The sequence below is a fragment of the Oncorhynchus mykiss genome, chromosome 18 (assembly GCF_057628025.1).
Source record: "Oncorhynchus mykiss isolate SJ-2025 chromosome 18, ASM5762802v1, whole genome shotgun sequence".
Classification (NCBI taxonomy): domain Eukaryota; kingdom Metazoa; phylum Chordata; class Actinopteri; order Salmoniformes; family Salmonidae; genus Oncorhynchus; species Oncorhynchus mykiss.
In genome coordinates, this window is record NC_143039.1 from 2,083,241 (window position 1) to 2,097,109 (window position 13,869).

General features: G+C 42.8%; 1 protein-coding gene across 1 annotated transcript in view; it reads left to right on the forward strand.

The window, feature by feature from the left end:
* Positions 1-5,155: 5,155 nt before the first annotated feature.
* LOC149975348 (vitamin K-dependent protein S-like) overlaps positions 5,156-13,869 on the forward strand; it is a 39,744-nt gene continuing 31,030 nt past the window's right edge. The window contains exons 1-3 of the mRNA XM_090206934.1: positions 5,156-5,399; positions 8,063-8,220; positions 10,002-10,026. Coding sequence (XP_090063060.1) covers positions 5,318-5,399; positions 8,063-8,220; positions 10,002-10,026 — 265 coding nt within the window. The 5' untranslated portion in view covers positions 5,156-5,317. The remainder of the gene's footprint in view (positions 5,400-8,062; positions 8,221-10,001; positions 10,027-13,869) is intronic.

Here is a 13,869-nt window from a genome sequence, read left to right on the forward strand (position 1 = left end):
AAACCTCTTCATACAGTATCTAAACATCTGAAACCTCTTCATACAGTATCTAAACATCTGAAACCTCTTCATACGGTATCTAAACATCTGAAACCTCTTCATACAGTATCTAAACATCTGAAACCTCTTCATACAGTATATAAACATCTGAAACCTCTTCATACAGTATCTAAACATCTGAAACCCTTCCTCTTCATACAGTATCTAAACATCTGAAACCTCTTCATACGGTATCTAAACATCTGAAACCTCTTCATACAGGATCTAAACATCTGAAACCTCTTCATACAGGATCTAAACATCTGAAACCTCTTCATACAGGATCTAAACATCTGAAACCTCTTCATACAGTATCTAAACATCTGAAACCTATTCATACAGTATCAAACATCTGAAACCTCTTCATACAGTATCAAACATCTGAAACCCTTCCTCTTCATACAGTATCTAAACATCTGAAACCTCTTCATACAGTATCTAAACATCTGAAACCTCTTCATACAGTATCTAAACATCTGAAACCCTTCCTCTTCATACAGTATCTAAACATCTGAAACCTCTTCATACAGTATCAAACATCTGAAACCTCTTCATACAGTATCTAAACATCTGAAACCCTTCCTCTTCATACAGTATCTAAACATCTGAAACCTCTTCATACAGTATCTAAACACCTGAAACCTCTTCATACAGTATCTAAACATCTGAAACCTCTTCATACAGGATCTAAACATCTGAAACCTCTTCATACAGGATCTAAACATCTGAAACCTCTTCATACAGTATCTAAACATCTGAAACCTCTTCATACAGTATCTAAACACCTGAAACCCTTCCTCTTCATACAGTATCTAAACATCTGAAACCCTTCCTCTTCATACAGTATCTAAACATCTGAAACCTCTTCATACAGTATCAAACATCTGAAACCTCTTCATACAGTATCTAAACATCTGAAACCCTTCCTCTTCATACAGTATCTAAACATCTGAAACCTCTTCATACAGTATCTAAACATCTGAAACCTCTTCATACGGTATCTAAACATCTGAAACCCTTCCTCTTCATACAGTATCTAAACATCTGAAACCTCTTCATACGGTATCTAAACATCTGAAACCCTTCCTCTTCATTCAGTATATAAACATCTGAAACCTCTTCATACGGTATCTAAACATCTGAAACCCTTCCTCTTCATACAGTATCTAAACACCTGAAACCTCTTCATACAGTATCTAAACATCTGAAACCTCTTCATACAGTATCTAAACATCTGAAACCTCTTCATACAGTATCTAAACATCTGAAACCCTTCCTCTTCATACAGTATCTAAACATCTGAAACCTCTTCATACAGTATCTAAACACCTGAAACCTCTTCATACAGTATCTAAACATCTGAAACCTCTTCATTTAGTATCTAAACATCTGAAACCTCTTCATACAGTATCTAAACATCTGAAACCTCTTCATACAGGATCTAAACATCTGAAACCTCTTCATACAGTATCTAAACATCTGAAACCCTTCCTCTTCATACAGTATCTAAACATCTGAAACCTCTTCATACAGTATCAAACATCTGAAACCTCTTCATACAGTATCTAAACATCTGAAACCCTTCCTCTTCATACAGTATCTAAACATCTGAAACCTCTTCATACAGTATCTAAACACCTGAAACCTCTTCATACAGTATCTAAACATCTGAAACCTCTTCATACAGGATCTAAACATCTGAAACCTCTTCATACAGGATCTAAACATCTGAAACCTCTTCATACAGTATCTAAACATCTGAAACCTCTTCATACAGTATCTAAACACCTGAAACCCTTCCTCTTCATACAGTATCTAAACATCTGAAACCCTTCCTCTTCATACAGTATCTAAACATCTGAAACCTCTTCATACAGTATCAAACATCTGAAACCTCTTCATACAGTATCTAAACATCTGAAACCCTTCCTCTTCATACAGTATCTAAACATCTGAAACCTCTTCATACAGTATCTAAACATCTGAAACCTCTTCATACGGTATCTAAACATCTGAAACCCTTCCTCTTCATACAGTATCTAAACATCTGAAACCTCTTCATACGGTATCTAAACATCTGAAACCCTTCCTCTTCATTCAGTATATAAACATCTGAAACCTCTTCATACGGTATCTAAACATCTGAAACCCTTCCTCTTCATACAGTATCTAAACACCTGAAACCTCTTCATACAGTATCTAAACATCTGAAACCTCTTCATACAGTATCTAAACATCTGAAACCCTTCCTCTTCATACAGTATCTAAACATCTGAAACCCTTCCTCTTCATACAGTATCTAAACATCTGAAACCTCTTCATACAGTATCTAAACATCTGAAACCCTTCCTCTTCATACAGTATCTAAACATCTGAAACCTCTTCATACAGTATCTAAACATCTGAAACCTCTTCATACAGTATCTAAACATCTGAAACCTCTTCATTTAGTATCTAAACATCTGAAACCTCTTCATACAGTATCTAAACATCTGAAACCTCTTCATACAGGATCTAAACATCTGAAACCTCTTCATACAGTATCTAAACATCTGAAACCTCTTCATACAGTATCTAAACATCTGAAACCTCTTCATACAGTATCTAAACATCTGAAACCTCTTCATACAGTATCTAAACATCTGAAACCTCTTCATACAGTATCTAAACATCTGAAACCTCTTCATACAGGATCTAAACATCTGAAACCTCTTCATACAGTATCAAACATCTGAAACCTCTTCATACAGGATCTAAACATCTAAACACCTGAAACCATCCCCCCTCTAGTCAGGGGTTTAAATACTGTCTCTGCAGTCTACCAGGGTCTCTAGTCAGGGGTATAAATACTGTCTCTGTTCCTCTACAGTCTACCAGGGTCTCTAGTCAGGGTATAAATACTGTCTCTGTTCTTCTGCAGTCTACCAGGGTCTCTAGTCAGGGGTTTAAATACGGTCTCTGTTCCTCTGCAGTCTACCAGGGTCTCTAGTCAGGGGTTTAAATACGGTCTCTGTTCCTCTGCAGTCTACCAGGGTCTCTAGTCAGGGTTTAAATACGGTCTCTGTTCCTCTGCAGTCTACCAGTGTCTCTAGTCAGGGGTTTAAATACAGTCTCTGTTCCTCTGCAGTCTACCAGGGTCTCTAGTCAGGGGTTTAAATACTGTCTCTGTTCCTCTGCAGTCTACCAGGGTCTCTAGTCAGGGGTATAAATACTGTCTCTGTTCCTCTGCAGTCTACCAGGGTCTCTAGTCAGGGGTTTAAATACTGTCGCTGTTCCTCTGTTCCTCTGCAGTCTACCAGGGTCTCTAGTCAGGGGTTTAAATACGGTCTCTGTTCCTCTGCAGTCTACCAGGGTCTCTGGTCAGGGTTTAAATACGGTCTCTGTTCCTCTACAATCTACCAGGGTCTCTAGTCAGGGGTTTAAATACTGTCTCTGTTCCTCTGCAGTCTACCAGGGTCTCTAGTCAGGGGTTTAAATACGGTCTCTGTTCCTCTACAGTCTACCAGGGTCTCTAGTCAGGGGTTTAAATACTGTCTCTGTTCCTCTGCAGACTACCAGGGCCTCTGGTCAGGGGTTTAAATACGGTCTCTATTCCTCTACAGTCTACCAGGGCCTCTGGTCAGGAATTTAAATACTGTCTCTGTTTATCTACAATATTCCAGGGCCACTAGTCAAGGGTTCAAATACTGTCCTCAACTCAAAGTCCCAGCACAGCAAAACAGGGCAGGCAGCACAGTGTATGTTTGTAGAGCAGAGAGTAACAGCGCTCCCTCTGTCACCTCCACCCCGTAACACCAGTGTGTCGTGAACAACATTTGCGAGGTCAACAACAGTGGAATGGTCGGTTCACCTTCAAAATAAAAGTCCCCCACTGAAACAGATGGAAACGGATCCTATTTTTGGAATCGTTCCACACTTGTACTAGATAATGCTAAACACGGTTGGAATGTTGTTATAGAAATTCAACAAAAGACAATAGTTTTACATTTTTTTGTTGAAATTGCAATGTGGACGTATAGTCTAAACAGAATTTAAATGGATACCCCCCCCTTGGGCACAGATGTCAATTCAACGCTTAATCCACGTTGGTTCAACGTCATTTCATTGAAATTATGTTGAAACAACGTTGACTCAACCAGTGTGTGCCCAGTTGGTAGTATTGCAATGTAGAGCCTTATCTATGGATCGTGGGTCCATTAAATGGGGTATGAGCCTAATCACTGACACTCACAGAACACAACTGGGGAGACTAGTCACATGTGACAGTGTAACTTTAGATCGTCCCCTCGCCCATACCCGGGCGCGAACCAGGGACCCTCTGCACACATCAACAACAGTCACCCACGAAGCATCGTTACCCATCGTTCCACAAAAGCCGCGGCCCTTGCAGAGCAAGGGGAACTACTACTTCAAGGTCTCAGAGAAAGTGACGTCACCGATTGAAACGCTATTTAGCGCGCACCACCGCTATCTAGCTAGCCGTTTCACATCCGTTACACCAGCACCACCGCTAACTAGCTAGCCGTTTCACATCCGTTACACCAGCACCACCGCTAACTAGCTAGCCGTTTCACATCCGTTACACCAGCACCACCGCTAACTAGCTAGCCGTTTCACATCTGTTACACCAGCACCACCGCTATCTAGCTAGCCGTTTCACATCCGTTACACCAGCACCACCGCTAACTAGCTAGCCGTTTCACATCCGTTACACCAGCACCACCGCTAACTAGCTAGCCGTTTCACATCCGTTACACCAGCACCACCGCTAACTAGCTAGCCGTTTCACATCGGTTACACACTCATATTACTATCGTGGCTCTTAAAGACAAACAGTTGTGTTCTGTCAGTTTTTCTGGGTATCTGTACTTGGCTTGACTATTTACATTTTTGACTACATATACTTTACTGAATTACATTCCTAAAGAAAATAATGATGTTTAAACTGCATACATTTTCCCTGACATTCACTGGTTTCATTTTGAATGTTTAACAGGGCAGGAAAATGGTCCAATTTATGCACGTATCAAGAGAACATGGACTCAAACGGATCTGTACAGACCCAGTGCACTACTTTTGGGAAGATATATATTTGTGTTTTATTTTGAAGGCTTTTGTTGCTCATGTTAATGTTGTTCACGACACACACGTCTCCCTCCTCTCCTCTCTCCGCTCCCGGTCCAGTCCCAGCTCCCTCTCCACTGAACAGGCGAAAACATTTTCGGGAAGATTAAAGTTTTTGTCGCGGACCTGAGCTGTTCCGAGGACCGGTTTTATTATGTGGAGAAATAAACCTAGTTTATTAGGAGAATCGGTGGCTTGTTTCATCTTTCTGGTGGCGCTTTGCGATGCTCATCGATGTAAGTGAAACTTTATTTGACTTTATGTTGGATAACGGAAAAATGGACTTATGTGGAAAGTAAAAGTACAACTTTGGTGGTTGTTTTACGCTTTTACACAAGATCAGGGGGTGTATGTTTGGTGTTTTTCTTTTCCCAAAGAATTAACGGTAACTTCCATACTAAAATACAATTTATATCCGTCAAAGCCAAATAATTAATGGTAACTTGTTACTAAAAGACACCTTTAATGCGTCGAAGCCAACGCTACTTTCCACAGCATGTTATAAAGTCTGAAACGTGTTTTGAGCTGCGTATGTCGACAAAGAGGCACACAGGTGATCGGATGTTTTTACACTGTTCCTGCGGTCCTGGAAGATGAGTGACACCTCCTAGATGATTTATGTTTTGTTTTTTTTTAAACAAAATTGCTTTAAATAATTTAAATAAGACCACGTGTTGAGGGGGGGGGGGTAATACCCTGCCAAAACAAGAACAAAGACCTGTTGAAATGGGACTGTTAACTAATCCGTTTAATCTACAGTTTGATCCAAATGATTCATCCATCAAAACACGTGTCAAATATCAATATAGATTCCTATGTGGTCACATACACCATTCACACGAAACCCCATTACTACCCCCCCCCCCGCTGTCATCACATTGTAATAACGGTGTAATAAAACACGTGTTGTGTGAGTGGAACGGACGTCATCAGGACTTCGTAACTTCTTGCGTTGTGTTTTTTTTTAAAAGAAAGGACAGGTCCCAGCCATCGATCACACAGTTGATTTGGTGTTTATTCTGACTATAGACAGAAGGAAACACATTTAGATGTGCAGGAATCGACCAGTATGTTGACGGCCGAACATTCGTGATTCCTCCGCTTGCATGTCAATATCAGTATTAAGCAGGGAGCTAATGTGACCATTGTAATTAGAGCATGCTAGCTAACTCACTCTTACAGCAATAACATTGAATAAAAAGTACATCCCAGGAAGCCCCCTCAATATCTAACAGGTACTATACATGTACTGTATACATCTGGACATGTACCTAGTGAACTCCTACACATTGTACATCTGAAAATAGAATACAGTGTTTCAGAACGTGACCTAATGCTGGTGTAATCCATGTGAAACGGCTAGCTAGTTAGCGGTGGTGCGCGCTAATAGCATTTCAATCGGTGACGTCACTCGCTCTGAGACCTTGAAGTAGTTGTTCCCTTTGCTCTGGAGCGATGGGGTGACGATGCTTCGAGGGTGGCTGTTGTCGATGTGTTCCTGGTACGAGCCCAGGTAGGGGCGAGGAGAGGGACGGAAGCTATACTGTTACACTGGCAGGTTAATATCAGACTGGGAGGAGTTTGTTTTGTGATCTCCCCCTATCTGCAAGTGTCGCCGATATCATGACACCTAATTGATATGTAAATTCAACCAACCTGACACGCCTGCTCCCGCTCTCCGTCTCTGGCGCTCGAGGGCGCCAGGCTGCCCATCATTACAGACACCTGCCACCATCATTACGCGTATCTGCCCTCATTGGACTACCCTGGCCTCCTTCATTTTGTTGATTGCCCCTTCTATATCTGTCTGTTCCTCAGTTTGTTCCTCGTGTCAGCATTATCGTCGTTGTGTTTATATCCCTTGTCCAGACGCGGTCCTTGTTTGTTTCCTGTCCGTTGTTTATTAACTGTTAACTCCCCTTGTTTATTAACTGTTAACTCTCCTTGTTTATTAACTGTTAACTCTCCTTGTTTATTAACTGTTAACTCTCCTTGTTTATTAACTGTTAACTCCCCTTTTTTATTAACTGTTAACTCTCCTTGTTTATTAACTGTTAACTCTCCTTGTTTATTAACTGTTAACTCCCCTTGTTTATTAACTGTTAACTCTCCTTGTTTATGTTTATTAACTGTTAACTCCCCTTGTTTATTAACTGTTAACGCCCCTTGTTTATTAACTGTTAACTCCCCTTGTTTATTAACTGTTAACTCCCCTTGTTTATTAACTGTTAACTCCCCTTGTTTATTAACTGTTAACTCCCCTTGTTTATTAACTGTTAACTCCCCTTGTTTATTAACTGTTAACTCCCCTTGTTTATTAACTGTTAACTCCCCTTGTTTATTAACTGTTAACTCTCCTTGTTTATTAACTGTTAACTCCCCTTGTTTATTAACTGTTAACTCCCCTTGTTTATTAACTGTTAACTCCCTTGTTTATTAACTGTTAACTCCCCTTGTTTATTAACTGTTAACTCCCCTTGTTTATGTTTATTAACTGTTAACTCCCCTTGTTTATTAACTGTTAACTCCCCTTGTTTATTAACTGTTAACTCCCCTTGTTTATTAACTGTTAACTCTCCTTGTTTATTAACTGTTAACTCCCCTTGTTTATTAACTGTTAACTCCCCTTGTTTATTAACTGTTAACTCCCCTTGTTTATTAACTGTTAACTCCCCTTGTTTATTAACTGTTAACGCCCCTTGTTTATTAACTGTTAACTCCCCTTGTTTATTAACTGTTAACTCTCCTTGTTTATTAACTGTTAACTCCCTGTACTTGTATCCTTGTCTCTCAGCGTCCGTCCTTACACAACCAATAGAAACGCATAAAACATTGAATACATATTTCTGGAGTTGCAAGTGAAAATATAACCAACCCAGTTACACGTGTGTGTCTCCAGTCCTAACTCAGAACAGGGCCTCCCAGTTTCTGTCTCGGCACCGCAGGGCCAACTCCATGTTTGAGGAGAGTAAGAAAGGTAACCTGGAGAGAGAATGTATCGAGGAGCTGTGCAACAAGGAGGAGGCAAGGGAGATCTTTGAGAACTACCCGGAGACGGTGAGTGGCTCCTGAGGGCCCCTGGCACACTACTTACTAGATGGTCATGTCAGGAGGGACCTGGGGAGAGAGAGAGGATAGTCACTAGATAGTCATGTCAGGAGGGACCGAGGGAGAGGGTAGTCACTAGATGGTCATGTCAGGAGGGACCTGGGGAGAGGGAGAGGGTAGTCACTAGATGGTCATGTCAGGAGGGACCTGGGGAGAGGGAGAGGGTAGTCACTAGATGGTCATGTCAGGAGGGACCTGGGGAGAGGGAGAGGGTAGACACTAGATGGTCATGTCAGGAGGGACCTGGGGAGAGGGTAGTCACTAGATGGTCATGTCAGGAGGGACCTGGGGAGAGGGTAGTCACTAGATGGTCATGTCAGGAGAGACCTGGGGAGAGGGAGAGGGTAGACACTAGATGGTCATGTTGACTAGTGTTGACGTAGCTGAGTGGGATGGAGCTGAGTGGGATGGAGCGGGACGTTGACTAGTGTTGACGTAGCTGAGTGGGATGGAGCGGGACGTTGACTAGTGTTGACGTAGCTGAGTGGGATGGAGCGGGACGTTGACTAGTGTTGACGTAGCTGAGTGGGATGGAGCGGGACGTTGACTAGTGTTGACGTAGCTGAGTGGGATGGAGCGGGGCGTTGACTAGTGTTGACGTAGCTGAGTGGGATGGAGCGGGACGTTGACTAGTGTTGACGTAGCTGAGTGGGATGGAGCGGGACGTTGACTAGTGTTGACGTAGCTGAGTGGGATGGAGCGGGACGTTGACTAGTGTTGACGTAGCTGAGTGGGATGGAGCGGGACGTTGACTGGTGTTGACGTAGCTGAGTGGGATGGAGCGGGACATTGACTAGTGTTGACGTAGCTGAGTGGGATGGAGCGGGACGTTGACTAGTGTTGACGTAGCTGAGTGGGATGGAGCGGGACGTTGACTAGTGTTGACGTAGCTGAGTGGGATGGAGCGGGACGTTGACTAGTGTTGACGTAGCTGAGTGGGATGGAGCGGGACGTTGACTAGTGTTGACGTAGCTGAGCGGGATGGAGCAGGACGTTGACTAGTGTTGACGTAGCTGAGTGGGATGGAGCGGGACGTTGACTAGTGTTGACGTAGCTGAGTGGGATGGAGCGGGACGTTGACTAGTGTTGACGTAGCTGAGTGGGATGGAGCGGGACGTTGACTAGTGTTGACGTAGCTGAGTGGGATGGAGCGGGACGTCGACTAGTGTTGACGTAGCTGAGTGGGATGGAGCGGGACGTTGACTAGTGTTGACGTAGCTGAGTGGGATGGAGCGGGACGTTGACTAGTGTTGACGTAGCTGAGTGGGATGGAGCGGGACGTTGACTAGTGTTGATGTAGCTGAGTGGGATGGAGCGGGACGTTGACTAGTGTTGACGTAGCTGAGTGGGATGGAGCGGGACGTCGACTAGTGTTGACGTAGCTGAGTGGGATGGAGCGGGACGTTGACTAGTGTTGACGTAGCTGAGTGGGATGGAGCGGGACGTTGACTAGTGTTGATGTAGCTGAGTGGGATGGAGCGGGACGTTGACTAGTGTTGACGTAGCTGAGTGGGATGGAGCGGGGCGTTGACTAGTGTTGACGCAGCTGAGTGGGATGGAGCGGGGCGTTGACTAGTGTTGACGTAGCTGAGTGGGATGGAGCAGGACGTTGACTAGTGTTGACGTAGCTGAGTGGGATGGAGTGGGACGTTGACCTCAAGCTGTTGACTGGTTGAAGAACCCAGACAGACACGAGGCGTCTGCTAATAATGTCTCCTCTCTTTTTACAGGAACACTTCTATCCTCAATATGTCTGTAAGTTTCAACCCCACTCTGTTGAAGTCCTGTTTTCAGACATGTTTCCATTAACAACATCTAGCGATATAGAATCTAGCTGACCCTCAGCCACCCGTTCCTCAATGAGTTATCATGTGACTGATGTCAGCTAATGAATCTCCACTGTGCTGTTGTCTGTCTGTCTGATGTCAGCTAATATAACCCCACTGTGTTGTCTGTCTGTCTGACTGATGTCAGCTAATATAACCCCACTGTGTTGTCTGTCTGACTGATGTCAGCTAATATAACCCCACTGTGTTGTCTGTCTGTCTGATGTCAGCTAATATAACCCCACTGTGTTGTCTGTCTGTCTGATGTCAGCTAATATAACCCCACTGTGTTGTCTGTCTGTCTGACTGATGTCAGCTAATATAACCCCACTGTGTTGTCTGTCTGATGTCAGCTAATATAACCCCACTGTGTTGTTGTCTGTCTGATGTCAGCTAATATAACCCCACTGTGTTGTCTGTCTGATGATATGACTGATGTCAGCTAATATAACCCCACTGTGTTGTTGTCTGACTGATGTCAGCTAATATAACCCCACTGTGTTGTCTGTCTGATGATATGACTGATGTCAGCTAATATAACCCCACTGTGTTGTTGTCTGATGATATGTCTGATGTCAGCTAATATAACCCCACTGTGTTGTTGTCTGATGTCAGCTAATATAACCCCACTGTGTTGTCTGATGATATGTCTGATGTCAGCTAATATAACCCCACTGTGTTGTCTGTCTGATGATATGACTGATGTCAGCTAATATAACCCCACTGTGTTGTTTGTCTGTCTGATGATATGACTGATGTCAGCTAATATAACCCCACTGTGTTGTTGTCTGATGATATGTCTGATGTCAGCTAATATAACCCCACTGTGTTGTCTGTCTGATGATATGACTGATGTCAGCTAATATAACCCCACTGTGTTGTCTGTCTGATGATATGACTGATGTCAGCTAATATAACCCCACTGTGTTGTCTGTCTGTCTGTCTGATGTCAGCTAATATAACCCCACTGTGTTGTCTGTCTGATGATATGACTGATGTCAGCTAATATAACCCCACTGTGTTGTTGTCTGATGATATGACTGATGTCAGCTAATATAACCCCACTGTGTTGTTGTCTGATGATATGACTGATGTCAGCTAATATAACCCCACTGTGTTGTTGTCTGATGTCAGCTAATATAACCCCACTGTGTTGTTGTCTGATGATATGACTGATGTCAGCTAATATAACCCCACTGTGTTGTCTGTCTGACTGATGTCAGCTAATATAACCCCACTGTGTTGTCTGTCTGACTGATGTCAGCTAATATAACCCCACTGTGTTGTTGTCTGTCTGACTGATGTCAGCTAATATAACCCCACTGTGTTGTCTGTCTGATGTCAGCTAATATAACCCCACTGTGTTGTCTGTCTGTCTGATGTCAGCTAATATAACCCCACTGTGTTGTCTGTCTGTCTGACTGATGTCAGCTAATATAACCCCACTGTGTTGTCTGTCTGACTGATGTCAGCTAATATAACCCCACTGTGTTGTCTGTCTGTCTGACTGATGTCAGCTAATATAACCCCACTGTGTTGTTGTCTGTCTGATGTCAGCTAATATAACCCCACTGTGTTGTCTGTCTGACTGATGTCAGCTAATATAACCCCACTGTGTTGTCTGTCTGTCTGTCTGATGTCAGCTAATATAACCCCACTGTGTTGTCTGTCTGATGTCAGCTAATATAACCCCACTGTGTTGTCTGTCTGATGTCAGCTAATATAACCCCACTGTGTTGTCTGTCTGTCTGATGTCAGCTAATATAACCCCACTGTGTTGTCTGTCTGATGATATGACTGATGCCAGCTAATATAACCCCACTGTGTTGTTGTCTGATGATATGACTGATGTCAGCTAATATAACCCCACTGTGTTGTCTGTCTGATGATATGTCTGATGTCAGCTAATATAACCCCACTGTGTTGTTGTCTGATGATATGTCTGATGTCAGCTAATATAACCCCACTGTGTTGTCTGTCTGTCTGATGATATGTCTGATGTCAGCTAATATAACCCCACTGTGTTGTTGTCTGATGTCAGCTAATATAACCCCACTGTGTTGTCTGTCTGATGATATGACTGATGTCAGCTAATATAACCCCACTGTGTTGTCTGTCTGTCTGATGATATGACTGATGTCAGCTAATATAACCCCACTGTGTTGTCTGTCTGATGATATGTCTGATGTCAGCTAATATAACCCCACTGTGTTGTTGTCTGATGATATGACTGATGTCAGCTAATATAACCCCACTGTGTTGTCTGTCTGTCTGATGATATGACTGATGTCAGCTAATATAACCCCACTGTGTTGTTGTCTGACTGATGTCAGCTAATATAACCCCACTGTGTTGTCTGTCTGTCTGATGATATGACTGATGTCAGCTAATATAACCCCACTGTGTTGTCTGTCTGATGATATGACTGATGTCAGCTAATATAACCCCACTGTGTTGTTGTCTGACTAATGTCAGCTAATATAACCCCACTGTGTTGTTGTCTGACTGATGTCAGCTAATATAACCCCACTGTGTTGTCTGTCTGTCTGATGATATGACTGATGTCAGCTAATATAACCCCACTGTGTTGTCTGTCTGATGATATGACTGATGTCAGCTAATATAACCCCACTGTGTTGTTGTCTGACTAATGTCAGCTAATATAACCCCACTGTGTTGTTGTCTGACTGATGTCAGCTAATATAACCCCACTGTGTTGTTGTCTGACTGATGTCAGCTAATATAACCCCACTGTGTTGTCTGTCTGATGATATGACTGATGTCAGCTAATATAACCCCACTGTGTTGTTGTCTGATGATATGACTGATGTCAGCTAATATAACCCCACTGTGTGGTTGTCTGTCTGTCTGATGTCAGCTAATATAACCCCACTGTGTTGTCTGTCTGTCTGATGTCAGCTAATATAACCCCACTGTGTTGTCTGTCTGTCTGATGTCAGCTAATATAACCCCACTGTGTTGTCTGTCTGATGATATGACTGATGCCAGCTAATATAACCCCACTGTGTTGTCTGTCTGTCTGTCTGATGTCAGCTAATATAACCCCACTGTGTTGTTGTCTGATGTCAGCTAATATATCCCCACTGTGTTGTTGTCTGATGATATGACTGATGTCAGCTAATATAACCCCACTGTGTTGTCTGTCTGATGTCAGCTAATATAACCCCACTGTGTTGTTGTCTGATGTCAGCTAATATAACCCCACTGTGTTGTCTGTCTGATGATATGACTGATGTCAGCTAATATAACCCCACTGTGTTGTTGTCTGATGATATGACTGATGTCAGCTAATATAACCCCACTGTGTTGTCTGTCTGTCTGATGATATGTCTGATGTCAGCTAATATAACCCCACTGTGTTGTCTGTCTGTCTGATGATATGACTGATGTCAGCTAATATAACCCCACTGTGTTGTCTGTCTGATGTCAGCTAATATAACCCCACTGTGTTGTTGTCTGATGTCAGCTAATATAACCCCACTGTGTTGTTGTCTGATGATATGACTGATGTCAGCTAATATAACCCCACTGTGTTGTCTGTCTGATGATATGACTGATGCCAGCTAATATAACCCCACTGTGTTGTTGTCTGATGATATGACTGATGTCAGCTAATATAACCCCACTGTGTTGTCTGTCTGATGATATGTCTGATGTCAGCTAATATAACCCCACTGTGTTGTTGTCTGATGATATGTCTGATGTCAGCTAATATAACCCCACTGTGTTGTCTGTCTGTCTGATGATATGT